The sequence below is a fragment of the Eulemur rufifrons genome, chromosome 6 (assembly GCF_041146395.1).
Source record: "Eulemur rufifrons isolate Redbay chromosome 6, OSU_ERuf_1, whole genome shotgun sequence".
NCBI lineage: Eukaryota > Metazoa > Chordata > Mammalia > Primates > Lemuridae > Eulemur > Eulemur rufifrons.
The window spans coordinates 54,858,632-54,873,108 of NC_090988.1; the positions used below are offsets into that span (position 1 = coordinate 54,858,632).

Genomic DNA, 14,477 nt, shown 5'->3' on the forward strand with positions numbered 1-14,477 from the left:
CCCAAACTGAAGTGGTGCCCTCTTCTCAGTGCCAGCAGTATACCTCTGATACAATGAATGACTAGTCTTCTTGTCTGTCTCCCACCACTAGACTCTGGGCTCTTCAGCACCTAGACCAGGGCCCAGTGCAAAGGTGATACTTAATGTTTGTTAAATGAGTGAATGATGAATTCCGGCATGCAATCAGTCATTCATCCATTCGTTCTTTCATTCGTTGACCAAAACTTTACTGAGCATGCATTATGTACAAAGTCCCAGAATGTAAGGATAAATTTAATAAACGAGTTTCTACTTTAAAATTACTCAAGGCTACAATACTAGTAGATTAGCACTCTTCCTGATCCGTGTCCCCAACCCCCATCCCAAGCTTAGACAGAGTCCTCTCCCACAGTGGAGGCCCGGCCTTTCCCTGCAGAAATTCACACCCTTCCAACTCTTAAACTACCTCTGAGACCTAAGTCCTACCCTAGGACCCCCAGCTAATAATCTTAAAATCTTAACGCCCCCTACCCACTGCGGCCTCTATCCCTGTCCTCTATCTCCACCCTTGAGGTTACTGCAAGTCTTCTACCCGCATGACCACCTCGGGGTCCCTAAGTCAAGAGTCCCTCTGATTTTCTATCACCCCGCACCGCCCCCCAGTAAGCTGCTTCCCTCTCAGGATCCTTCCCTTCTCTCCTAGGACCCCCTCCCCCGACACCTCACTGCCCCTCCCTTCCGTTTCAGTCTGAGGCTCTCTTCTCGTCTTTCAACTCCTGTTACCTCATCCAGCTCCCGTTCCCCAGCAGCACCTCCTCCAACCTCCACCTCCACGACTGCCGCCATCTTCAAGGCTCGCCCCCTCCCTGCAGTCCCCGCGGGAGCCAGCTGCTTCCGCCGCTCATGTGCTCCTAGCCAATCGGCGGCGCGGGTTCCAGCAGAGAGGGCGGGGCATCAAGACTGGCGGAGACTTGTCAGGGACCAAGAGACTATCTACTTGCTGCTCCTTTCGGCATCTAGGACAGGTAACTCTCGAGCCTTTCCAAGCTTCAGGAGGGGAGGGTTCTTGGAAAAATAGAAATTGGACTGGTATTATTTCCAGTGCAAATATTTAACCAATTCTCCCTTTGGAGAGCCAAAGGTGAGAGTCCGTAAACGAGCAACTTTCACGACGCTCCCTCACTCGGGGCTCCAAGGAATAAGGCACGGGGACTAAGGACTACATTTCCTAGGATGCACTGAATCTGACCCGGAAGTTTAAACTACGGAAGAGTTGTAATAAGTGAAAATATATATTAAAACGCATGCAGATGTATTTTCGTGGCGCTATTTCCTGCCGTATTACCTCTGTAGGAATCATTTTTCAGAAACAGCGGCTTTTGAGGCCCCAGAACGCATTCCTGAGCTTCGGAAAGCGAAGAGTGGCGCTTGGGGTCAGAAGGCGGAGGTCAGAGTGCCGAATTGGCGGGAGAATAGGTTCGTGGTCCATGATCTGAGGCAGCTGCGGCTCTTCGAGATCCCTCGTCCCGGGTGAGGGGCGTTGGGGTTGTTGATGGGGAGGGGAGCGGCCTAAAGGGAGGAGGGTAGCCATCAAGGAAATAGAGCTGCCTATTTGGAGGAGCTGTGGAAGTAGCCGTGCGGATTAGGCTGCCGAAGCTGAGGCTGAAAAGCCTGGCGGGACCCCTATAGCCCCTAAATTCTGCTTCTTATGCTCTCCCTCCACTTCACACATCTTGGTACTCTTTCTTACTCCACATACTGCATCCCCAGCTCCAACCTTTATCCTCTTTTTTATGCACCTGTTCGTCGTGCCCTGTCCCATTTATACCTTGGTAACTGATTTTTCAACACCCTGTTCTTTGTACATGTCAACTTGATACCTTGCAAGCCTGTAGCCCCAACTCACTCGCCTCTGGGCGTCTGGCTGCATCTCTTGGGTGAATAGGACTAGGATGACTAGTGGGCTCATAGAATGCCTAGAATATCAGTCAACTTTTTATTAGGACCAACAGGAAAATACAGGGTAGTATTTACATCATCTACAGGCATCTCGTTTACTTTAAACTATTTTTTAAAATTTTAACAGATTTAGGGGGTACAAGTTGAATTCCGTTACATGTGTATATTGTATAGAGTCTGGGCTTTTGGTGTACTCATCACTAGAGTAGTGTACATTGTACTCCATGGGAAATCCCTCACCACCTCCCACCTTCCCCGCTTGGGAGTCGCCAATATTCATTATACCACTCTGCATGCCCTTGTGTGACCATAGTTTAGCTCCCACATATAAGTGAGAATATGTGGCATTTATTAGGCCATTAAATATGAAATGTCCTATTTTGAATCAAAAGTTTAGTTTATTATATCTCAAACAAGAAGCAGTACAATTAATCAGAATATGCACCAAAACTATTGACACAGTTTTGACATCCAGCAGCAAAGAAGCCTAGAAAGCAAGTAGCAATGAAATTGCCAAAGGCGTCTTCCACAACTTGTTGAGAATTGAATATTTTTCCTTGCAAGAAGTGGTAGTCAGTTGGTGCAAGGTCTGGTGAATACAATGGATAACAGAGAATTTCCAAGTCCAGCTTCTGTAGTTTGAATAGCGTTGTTTGTGCGACATGTGGTCCAGCATTGTCTTGCAAGAGGATTGGCCTATCTCTAGTGACCAATTTCACCTGCTTAATCACAAGCATCCTCATCATTTTGTCCAATCGGTTGCAATAGACATCCACTGTAATTGATTGACCAGGTTTCATGAAGCTGCAGTGGATAATACTAGCGCTGGACCACCAGACACCATTAGCTTTTGTTGATGAATATTTGGTTTTGGACTGTGTTTTGACACTTCATCTTTATCCAACCATTGTGTGGAATGCTTATGATTGTCAAAAAGAATCCATTTTTTATCACATGTAACAATACAGTGTAGAAATGGTTCGCCTTTATTCATGACAGCAAAGAAAGGCAAGCTTTGAGATGATTTCTCTTCTGACGCTTGTTTAATTCACACGGAACCCATCTATCCAGCTTCTTTACCTTGCCAATTTATTTCAAATGGTCCAATATTGTTGGAATAGTAATGCCAAACCTTGTGGCTAATTCACAGTAGGTTGAGATGGATTTGCTTCCACTACAGCTTTCAGCTGATCATATTCCCTGTTGGTTTCAGGTTGCCCACGTGGTTCATTTTCAAGATTAAAATGACTGGAATGGAACTTCTCAAACTATCAACTTACAATGTGTTCATTAGCCACACCCTTCCCAAACATTTTGTTAATATTTCGAACTGTCTGTGCTGCATTGGTTCCACCATAGAACTCATATTCAAAAATAACACGAATTTTCAACTTATCCATGGTTTCACAAAAATTGCTCTAAAAAAAATGTGAAAGATAATCACATGCCAAAATGTGCCTTAGACAGAATGAAAATGTACCTTCACGATAAAAACAAGATGTGTCAAAGTGAAATGTCAGATCTCAACTGTCAAATTTAGTACTTAAGGAAATTGGACATTTCATACTTACTAACCTAATATTTTTCTGTTCCTCAATCACTTAGGATAATGGCCTCTGGTTCCATCTAAGTTGCTGTAAAAGCCATTATTTCATTCTTATTGCTGAGTAGTATTCCATGGTGTGTATACCACATTTTCTTATCATCAGTTGGTGAGCACTTAGGTTGATTCTGGATCTTTGTGATGGTGAGTTGTGCTGTGATAAACATACAAGTAGAGGTTTCTTTTTGATGTAATGATTTCTTTTTCTCTGGGTTCATTTACTTAAGAATAATTATTATTATGTGAAACTAATATGGAGAATATTATAAACACTGTGTGCCCATCACCTTAAATTGACTATTGACATCCTGATCTATTTATGTCCTCATTTTTTTAAAAGGTAAAATTTTTAAAATTTTTTAAAAGGTAAAATAATACAATAAAAGTTGAATACCTGTTTCTTCTGCTCTCAAGCCCATCACCCTCTCATCCTCTCCAGAAGCAACTATTATTATGAATTAACTGAGAACTCCCGGTCTATTCAAAAATACATGTGTATCTGTAAACAATATAGAGTATTGTATTGTGTCAGTAACACAAAATTTTCTATGTATCACTCTGCAACTTAACTTTTTCACACAATAGTTTTGAGGCCTATGTTTATGTACATTTATGTCTAATTCATTTTAACTGTTCTATAGTACTCTATTATATGATACATTTCATTTATCTGTTCCTCAATTGATAGACATTAGAGTTTTATGATTTGTGCAGTTAGAAACATTGTATGTGTCTTTTTGTGCATACATCTCTCTCTAGAGCTGGTTTATTCAAATAAATTAGCTACCAACCACATGTGGCTATTGTATTCTTGAAATGTGGCTAGTCAGAATTGAGATGTGCTGAAAGTGTTTTTAAAGTGTCCCATTTTCCCGCATTTTTGCCAATCCTTTATTTTATCAGACTTTTAAGTTTTTGGTAGTCCTACAGGTAAGAAATGATATTTGCGATTTCCTTATGACCAGAAAGGCTAAGGATTTTTTTATATGGGTTTTTTGGTCATTCAGATTTTATCTTATATGAATTGTATGTTTATATCGTCTCCTCAGTTTTCTATCAGATTGCCTGCCATTTTCTTACTGATTTGTAGTTAAAAAAAATGTTTTCTGAATACTTTCCAAGTTTACACGTGTTGTAAATATCTTCTTTCAGTTAGTCATTTGTATTTTAATCTGGTTTATGTTGTCTTATTGGTTTTCATGTTTCTGTCTTTGATCCATTTGGGTATAATTTTTTAGATATGTTATGAGTTAGAGATCTACTTGTATTTTTCTTCACATTGTCCATCAGTTTTCTGAACACCATTTATTCATAACAGAATCATGATGCTGCACTGCCTTGTAATCAACCTAACTGGTTTTAACTTCTCATTTATATGAGTCTGTTTCTGGAGTCTACTCATGTTTCTATAGACAGGAAGGTTTTTTTATTGCTTTGTTTTTGAGACAGGGTCTCACTCTGTTGTAGCGGCTAGAGTGCAGTGGCGTCGTCATAGCTCACTGCAACCGCAAACTCCTGTTCAAGGTGATCCTTGAAGGTTCAAGTGATCTTTCTGCTTCAGCCTCCTGAATAGTTGGGACTATAGGTGTGCACCACCACACCTGGCTAATTCTTCTATTTCTTTGTAGAGACAGGGTCTTGCTATGTTGCCCAGGCTGGTCTCGAACTCCTGGCCTCAAGCAACCTTCCTGTCTTAGCCTCCCAAAGTGCTGAAATTACGGATGTGAGCCACTGCACCCTGCCTAAAGGTCAATTTTCATGGTCATTCATTCAGCAGACATTTGCAAATCAGGAACTATATCCTTCTCCCTCTTACATTGGTTCTACAGCAATAAGTCAAACAGGAAGCCTGTCCTCCCAGAGATTACAATTTGTCAAGGGACATAAGACATATACCCATATAATTTAATATGAGGCACTCTGTGTTAAATGCTAAATGAGAATTGACAGGATGGAGCTGTTACCCTGAGCTGGTTAAGCAGAGGGGAGGTGAAATTTGAGCACCAAAGATGCATTAGATTTGACAAATGGGAAAGAGAAAGAGCATTCCAAACAGAGGCAATGGCATGATAAAAATCTTGGAGGTAGGAAAAAAAATTTTTTTGATGGGAATATATCAGAGATCATAGAGCCATTTTCAGGAACCAGGTAGGTAACAAACATGAGTAAAATGGACAGGTATAAACATTTGAAGAGAGATCACACCTAAAGACATTCAGACAACTTTAACACTCTTTTTGCCGAGGAATAGTTGAAGCAAGGTGATAGATGCATGAGAATTTATTATACTAATATGTATAATATTTAAACTTTTCTGTAAAAAGTTTAGCAAAAGACAATGTACAAATACCCATATGAACTTTTTAACATTAAATAAGCAAAACAATGAATAGGTAAAGCACATCCTCTGATGAAAAGAATAGTAGAAGATGAAGCAGGAAACAGAGATCTATATTATAGATGCTTTGAGGAGCCGAGTTAATATTTATTAAGTACCTACTATAAAGCAAGGAATTTTCATATATCAACAAGCCATTAAAGAGTTCTAGTAGAGGAGTAACTTAATGAAAAGCTAATTTAGTAAGATTCATTTTTATGGAAAGAAAGAAAACAAAAGAGTTGTATCATATATTTAGTTGAACGTTTATTGTCCATCTATGTGCTAGGCTCTGGGAATATAAAGATGAATGACTTAAGGCACAATTCATGCCCTTGGGAGCTCACCTACATATAAATCCAACATTAACATATCAATATATTATTTTGTACCAGCTGCTCTGTTGCCTTGTGGTTGTGTTCCAGTGATTTCACATTTGTTGGAGTCTCAGCTGGTCCAGATCTACTCTCTGCCCACCAGGCCCATGTTGGTCATCAGAAATGGGGTAACTGCTGCAAATATCTCCTGTTGTCACAGCCACAGCTAGTTAATTTTTCTTTTGTTCTCTTCTTCAGGAGTAATGTGAGGATTCTTTGTCTTCTGGAAGCTGACAGGACCAAAACATAGGCAGTGCCAAAGTGGTGACAGAAGAAATCTTGGGAGAAAGCATTTTTGCCTTATACTTGGGACAGCTACTGGGCCCACTATGGCACCTGTGAAAATCAGCCACGTGGTATCATTCTCCTCTCAGGTATATTAATTAGCAGGCATGATTTTTTTTCTTGATGACAGAAAGGAGTGAGAAAAATAGGAGACTTGGCTCCACTTTCAGGAAACTCCCAATCTAATAGAAGAGACATTGTGCCTTCTCTGGGAGTTCAGAGTCTAAGAGGAGAAATAGCTCGTGCCTTCAGGTTGTTCTCAGAGAAATGCAGGAAGCATGAAAGAGGTGTTCCTAGAAGTTGGAAGTAAAGAAGGAAGCACCCTCAGGATTCCGCCCATAGTTTGAATCCCTACAGCTGGCAAGGCTGTAGGCCCAGAATCTGCACCAGAATGCCCAGAAGGGCAGTTTGCTCACTCTGTCATTAAGAGTAGGCCAGGACACTTGAGGTAATCCCAGACCTGTGAGGATATCACCACCACCATAAAGTGTAATCTCAGCCTTTTCCCTAAAAGCTCTATAATATCCCAGTTAGAGCTGGATCCTGGGCCCTGAGCCCAGGCCTGATCCAATGTGATAATTCTTAGGGACTTTCCACCCTTTCCTCTGCTCTATCCATTTACCCCTTCTCCCATCTGTTCTCTTTCTCTTACCCTGGTCTTTGTCAAGGGGTGCCATTTGCAGTTGGGGGCTAAGTCTGCATTTTGTAGCAGTATCATTTGCATGGTGGGATATTTGGCATCCCTGGTCCCCAAGCCCTAATGACAATATTGCTTTCTAGTCATTATGACAATCAAAAACATTCTCACACATTTCAGAAAGACCCTTGGGGGTTTAAGAACTAATATATTAAATATTAACCCCTATTTTAAATGAAATAAAAATTACACTTACCCTCCTTACCTGCATGGCAAGCCTAAACAGTTTTCTTCACAGACGCTTAGCCTTATAAAATGCTAGAGAATAGCTGTCTTCTAACATCATGGTTTTCAAACTACACTCTTTGGGGACCCACTTCTAGAAGTGGAAGGGAGGGAGACAAGCATGTCTCTAGGCCCCCAACCTGTGTTTTAACCAGACCTCCACTTTTATTTGTTAAAAAACTATGCACACACACATATCAGTGTAAGTTTTCAGTTAAAAGAAAAGATCTTATTGCTGAAACAAAAAGCAAGGTTGAAAACCATGAGTCTACTCTCTGCCTTTACTTATGGATGAAGAAATTTAGATCTAGAGAAATAAAGTCGTTTGCTCAAGGCCTCTCAACCAAAACATATCTGACTTTGAGCTAGAACTCATAATTTATATCTCAATGTCACTACTGTTGACTTTGAATAATCACTTTATATCTAAGCTTCACTTGTAAAATATAAACTGCTGTGTTCACAATGTCAGGTTCATAGAAACAAATCTTTGCTTTTCTTATCTCATAGGATAAATATGAAGATAAATAAATGTCTTTGAAAAGGTTTTATAAATGAAAAGAAATAGTATAATGTGGTGGTTAAGAGCTCTGGTTTCAGAAACCTGGAAATTCTGCTTAGGTTGGCTATTAGGCCTATGGCCTTTGAGAAGTTTCTGAACCTCTCTAAGCATCAGTTTATTGATCTGTTAACTAAGAAGTAATAATAGAAACCACCTAAGAGTTGTTATGAGGATTAAACGAAGTAGTCTGGTAAATGATGTAGAGGAAAGTGGTATCTATAGACCACTTGGCACGTGGTAGCTGTATTCTTGTGGACTCCAAGCTAGTTCCTTTCTATCATGTTAGGATGTCTGGAAAGGGTTGGGATTGTAGGGAGCCCTCATTCTTTGGCATCCTTTTTCCATTGGACTCAGTGAAAGTCTTCTCCTGCTCTCTCTGACTTAGGATCCCAAGTATCCTGTAGAGAACTTGCTGAACCCCGACAGTCAGAGGAGACCTTGGCTCAGCTGCCCTCGGGACAAGAGTGGGCAACTGAAAGTGGAGCTACAGCTGGAGAGGGCAGTGCCCATTGGCTACATTGATGTGGGTGAGTTCTCTAGGGCCTAGGAACCTGTGAAGGAAGACACAGGAGTGACATTCCTTCTCACCACTCCACTAATGTGTCTCCATTCATTCTGGCTGAGCAGCCTTCATAGAATAAGTCCTACCTGAGTGTGAAGGGGAACTGTGGCCCTTGCCCTTGAAGCAGGTCTGTGTGGAGAACTCCAAGGGCTCCATTCACAGAGTATACAGTGTGAAGGGCACTCCCTGAATTATGTAATGTACCTGCCCTACTTTGATCTGAGTGGTCTGGGTAGAGCCTTAGGACATTGACATAATTATAAGTGCCAACAAATAGGATGTGTATACACCTCTAAATATTAGGTCAAGAGGATGCTGGAGGGATGAACTGTGCAGGGATAATCTGGGAAGGCTGCATAGGAGTTTATGGATCAAGAAGGTTGTCCAGGCCGGGCGCGGTGGCTCACGCCTGTAATCCTAGCACTCTGGGAGGCCGAGGCTGGTGGATCGCTCAAGGTCAGGAGTTCGAGACCAGCCTGAGCAAGAGCGAGACCCCGTCTCTACTAAAAATAGAAAGAAATTATATGGACAACTAAAATATATATAGAAAAAATTAGCCGGGCATGGTGGCGCGTGCCTGTAGTCCCAGCTACTCGGGAGGCTGAGGCAGTAGGATCGCTTGAGCCCAGGAGTTTGAGGTTGCTGTGAGCTAGGCTGATGCCATGGCACTCACTCTAGCCCGGGCAACAAAGTGAGACTCTGTCTCAAAAAAAAAAAAAAAAAAAAGAAGGTTGTCCATAGAATTCTCTGGAATAGAGAACTGTCAAAGACCACTGGTCTCAGCTTTGTCAGGACAGAGAGATATAAGCCTTCCTTGCAAGGATTTAAGAGAGGCAGAATTTAGCACTGCTTTCCAGGGCCAGAGGACAGGGAAGCCCATGTCTCTTCACTCGGGAAGGTTTCCAGCTGGGAGGAACTAAACATGTCATTTAGTGGCCCGGGGTCTCATCCCATTCCAGTTACTGACTCCCTGAGGAACTACACATGTTACTGGACCTTTCTGGCTTATAGCTAGCTCTAGGGTAGAGGAGTTTCCTCTTCCTACCCTATTCCCTCATCTGCAGTCATCCCATCTTCCTTATCTTTCTCTCAACCTTTTGTCCCCAGGTAACTGTGGCTGTGCTTTCCTGCAAATAGATGTGGGCCGTTCTTCCTGGTCCTTGGACAGACCTTTCGTCACCCTGCTTCCTGCAACCATGCTGATGTCCCTAGCTGACTCAAAGCAGGGCAAGAACTGCTCAGGGGTCCGCATGTTTAAAGCTGGTAAAGAGGGCAAAAGCAGAAAGGAGGGTGGAGTGGAATCTTTAGGAAAAAGAGAGATGCAGTACTATAGAGGGCTGGATGTGCTGTTAGATGCAGACTGTGCAAGGGAGGTTGTGCAGGGGCTTGGTTATATCTGTTGGGGCGACTGGGTAGTTAATGAGTGGTATATTTGTGTGGGTGGTCTGCATGATGAGAATGCAGGATAGCTGGGGAGATTTATGAACTAGGATTTATATTTACACATACTTATTGATTAACCTATTTTTGTTTGTATAAACGTATGTAAGTGTGGGTGTAGGATACACGTTTATGTAAGTGATAACAGGCTATATTATGGTTTTAGTTATGCAGCATATAGTGTTTCCTGAATTCTGTTTATGCAAATCTCTGTGTTCACTAGGCACTGCAGTAGAAACATAAGATCCAATGCCTGACCTCTAGGGACTTATGATCGTGTAAGGATTTGTCTGTGTTTAAGTTGGAGGTGTTTGTAATGTTGTAAAGGAAGAGTGACATATGAGGTGGAGGCGTTGAAGCACTGACTGGCTAGCATTAGGAATTGAAGAGGTGGCGGATTTGTGATATTGGAATGTAATACTGTCAGTGTGTAGGGCACGTGGTGGTGTGAGGGAAGTTGAAGTCTTATGGTCCAGGAAGGGTCAGTATGTCTCAGCTAACCTTCTTGGCAAATGGTCTCCCCAGACCCCAGCACTACAGGTACCTCCTGTTCAAATGAGATATTGATGAGGTCCCTGGAGAGGTGCAGAATGAGGAGATACTCACACTGGGAATCGTGTGAACCATGACAGACGAGTGATGGTGGGAAGGCAAGGGACAGGGTTTGAGAGGCCCTGACTGGCCTGCCTGGCCATACCTGAGCACCAAAGTCTGAGGGACACTTGCTGATTACCTCCATTCTTCCTGCTGTTGGAGTTCACGCTATATAGACCCTGTCTTTCCTTTCCTCAGTGTTGATCTTCTCTTCCTGTCTCCCTCCCTTTTATGCATTTCCTTTAGTGCTCATTTCCTTTCTCTTTTTCCCTTGAGATGATTTCCTGGCTCCAGCTTCGGAAGAGTCATGGGATCGACTTCGCCTTACCTGTTCCCAACCCTTCACACGCCATCAGTCCTTTGGCCTGTCCTTTCTGCGGGTGCGTTCCTCTCTGGACTCCTTAGATGACCCTGTGATGGGTCCCTCAACCCCTGTGAGCTCTGGCCTGAGCCAGGTATGTATGATGGTGAAGCAAGGATTTAGTATTTTCACTCCCTTTTCAGGTTTCTGGATAAGAAGCTGATGCTTGATGGAGGCTTGATTGAGGGATACACACACACACACACACACACACACACACATGCAAGCATCAGTGGGCTTGATACCCTTTCTTACAGGTAGGAGAGAATTCCTCTGCTTCCCTCTCTCACACATAGAAGATGCGAGAGTGTGAGCCTTGAATACAGTGTACACAAGCTATTAGATCATTTGTTCTTTAGCCATAATGAAATTCCTTTTGAGTACAAATTTGACCTCATAGTTTATTTCTAGGTTCTGAGGGGGGCTGTGTCTTTCAGCATTTAAAAGTCCCATGGCTTCCTTGCAGTCCCTCAATCATTGTTGTTCCCTGACCCACCTGCCATGCAAAGTTATAGCCTTGGATATGTGCTCTGCAATTTCCTTTGTCCCCCTGCTTTTCTTCCTATACAACACACATATATAGACATACCTCGGAGCTGTTCCAGGTTTGGTTCCAGTCAACTGCAATAAAGTGAATCACACAAATTTTTTGGTTTCCCAATGCATATAAAAATTTATGTTTATACTATATTGTAGTCTATTAAGTGTGCAATAGCATTATGTCCAGTATCTGTAAGACACAATAAAGCGAAGTACAATAAAATGGGGTATGTCTGTACTCCTAAGAGAAGATGTATGGGTTTCTGGCCTTGAAGTTATGTCAGTTTACTACCCATTTTCTCAGCCAGTTTTCTTTTTTTTTTTTTTTTTTTTTTTTTTTTTATGGAGACAGGGTCTTGTTCTGTTACCTGGGATAGAGTGCAGTGCCATCATCACAGCTTAGTGCAAACTCACACTCCTGGGCTCCTACAATCCTTCCACCTCAATCTCCCAAGTAGCTGAGACTACAGGCATGTGCCACCATACATGGCTAATTTCTTTCTTTCTTTTTTTTTTTTTTTTTTTGTAAAGACAAGGTCTCAAACTCCTGACTTCAAGCAATCCTCCCACCTGGGCCTCCCAAAGTGCTAGGATTACAGGCGTGAGCCACCGTGCCCAGCTCAGCCAATTTTCTAGTTACTTTTTCTTCTTGTTAGCAAAAGCTGTGCCACTTGTCCTCAAGCCCTCATCAGAAGAATGAGAACAAGTGGTTTGAAGAGAAGGAAAGAGAAATTTTATTACTTTGCCAGCAAAAGAGGAGGATGGAAACTGCTGTCTGAAATGCCATCATCCTAATAATAAGCAGAAATGCAGAGCTTTTAAAGGATGGATTCTCAGCTTCAGGCAATTACAGTTCAACTATAGTTGATGATTCTGATTGTCCCATCTCAGCTAAAGACAATCTCCTGACCTCCACCCGGGACCTCCTTTTACCAGGTCTGAGCTGAGCCATCTCCTTTAGCACGAATAACAAAAGACTTACCCTGCCCCTCCCAACCCCTGGCCTGAGGCAGGGATGCAGGTTTTAGTTCTCAAAAAGGAGTGGAGGATGTTTTAAAGAGAAAGAAAATATTTTTGCTGGTTTTTTTTTTTCAGACCATTCCCTCTGTTACATATTCCCCACTCTTAATATTTCCCTTCCATGTCTATGGGAGGAGGTGTTACTACTCTGTTACATTCTTAAGCCTATTCTGACTCCTCTCCTCCTGCTTTCTTGTCACTCATATCTCCATTTATCTTTCCAAGGCAGTTCCCTCCCTCATATTTCACTTACAAATATGAATGTATAATCACACAAAGCTGAAGTCAGAATTGTAGAGATGAAAAACACTTAGAGATCATCATGCCCCAACCATCTCATTTTACATCTCAGATAGGGAAAGTTTTACATATTCAAAGTTGTACAATGAGTCAGAACAGAGTACAGACTAGAAATCAAGTCTCCTGTCATTACACCTTTCTCCTTCCTCTGCACATAATACATTTCTTAGAAGCTTCAAACATTTGACATCCAAAGGAATTCCAATTCATAGGAGTGAACCTCACAATAGTCACTCCTGTTGAAGTTCTGAGAAAAAGAGGAGACAGCATCAGGAAGAGAAAAAAAGTAGATGCTTTTGTAGTGCAGTCTTAGGAGAGACCCAGAGAGCTGAAACAAAGTCAAGCTTGGTCTGAGATTTGTTCTTCCATTATGGAAAGGGCTAAAAAAAGTATTAATAAAAGGACCAAAGGAAGGAGGGAGTTTGGTCTGCTCTATCAGCTTCCAATATTGTGGTGCTGAGAACTGACATAAATGGAGCTAGATCTCTGAGATCTTGGCAATTCAATAAAATGGAAACCCTTTGAGAATAGGGACCTGTCTGTCTTGTTCTGTAATACATTCCTGGCACCCAGAACAATGCCTAGAGCAAAGTAGGTTTTTAGTGTAAATGTTGATTATATAAGTGACCTTTCAAAGGGGAGTTGTAGATAGAGTCATCATAAAATTTATCATCGAAACTAAGACACTTGAAGGGCAAAAGAGAGTACTATTACTAATTATACTGAGACAACAGACATAAAGCAGAACTGTCCCAGGTAAACCAGGACATATGGTCACCCTAGTTTTAGTATAAACAACAGTTTCCCAGAGTCCTTTCCATTTTGGCCATCTAAATTACTCTGCACCTCGAGGACCATAGTGGGACAGAGAAGGAAGAGAGTCAGTAACTCCAGAGCTGTGTCAGAAAGGCGTTGAATATCAACAGCAGTGTGAAACATACATGTTTCTACAGTAGACAGATGGTACATGGAAACAAATTGATGGCACTCAATTTTATAATTTTGTCTGAAATGTCATAGGCTTCTTTCCTAATGTATCATTCTAATTGGTATATTACAATAAAAGCAGAACATAAGGGCTTTTAACCCTATGAAATAGGGTTATTATGATCATCAGTTTTCCAGTAAGGACACAGAAACACAGAAATTTAGTGGGGTATCCTGGGTCACACTGTCAGGTAAGTCTTAGAGTAGATTTGAACCAAGGCCGTTTGACTCCAACTACCCTGTGCTCTGAAGCTCAATCCCTAATGATTAATCTCATTCAGAGTTAAGGTTAAATAAACAATCTCTACACACCCCTATAGATACCCTTGCTAGTAGAATTCACTCTGGCATTCATATGGAAGGTAAAGAAAAAATGAAAACCCTGGAAAATTAAACAAAATATTTCAAAATTAATGCTAGGTCCAAGAAGAGATTGTAATGACAAATAGAAAATATTAAACAGTGAATGAGAATGAAAATACATCTCAAGCCTGCAGAGTGAGGCCAAAGCCATGCTTTGCAAGAAAGACCTTTACCTTTAAAAGAATCTGTGATGAGCTAGGCATGGTGGCTCGTGCGTGTAATCCTAGCACTTTGGGGGGCCAACAC

The 14,477-nt window shown here is 41.8% G+C and overlaps 2 protein-coding genes across 4 annotated transcripts in view; one reads left to right on the plus strand and one right to left on the minus strand.

Moving 5' to 3' along the window:
* RNF121 (ring finger protein 121) overlaps nt 1-841 on the minus strand; it is a 72,407-nt gene extending 71,566 nt beyond the window's left edge. For 2 of the 3 annotated variants that reach the window (XM_069471071.1, XM_069471069.1), the window contains exon 1: nt 763-841. In XM_069471071.1, the coding sequence (XP_069327172.1) occupies nt 763-767 (5 nt within the window). In that variant the 5' untranslated portion in view covers nt 768-841. The remainder of the gene's footprint in view (nt 1-762) is intronic. The other variant, XM_069471070.1, reaches the window with a different exon arrangement.
* A 2,830-nt stretch (nt 842-3,671) lies between these two features.
* The window catches only part of XNDC1N (XRCC1 N-terminal domain containing 1, N-terminal like), a 36,588-nt gene continuing 25,782 nt past the window's right edge, over nt 3,672-14,477 (plus strand). Inside the window, 5 exon segments of the mRNA XM_069469300.1 lie at nt 3,672-3,685; nt 6,494-6,669; nt 8,450-8,591; nt 9,734-9,889; nt 10,937-11,115. Of these exon segments, the coding sequence (XP_069325401.1) occupies nt 6,625-6,669; nt 8,450-8,591; nt 9,734-9,889; nt 10,937-11,115 (522 nt within the window). The 5' untranslated portion in view covers nt 3,672-3,685; nt 6,494-6,624.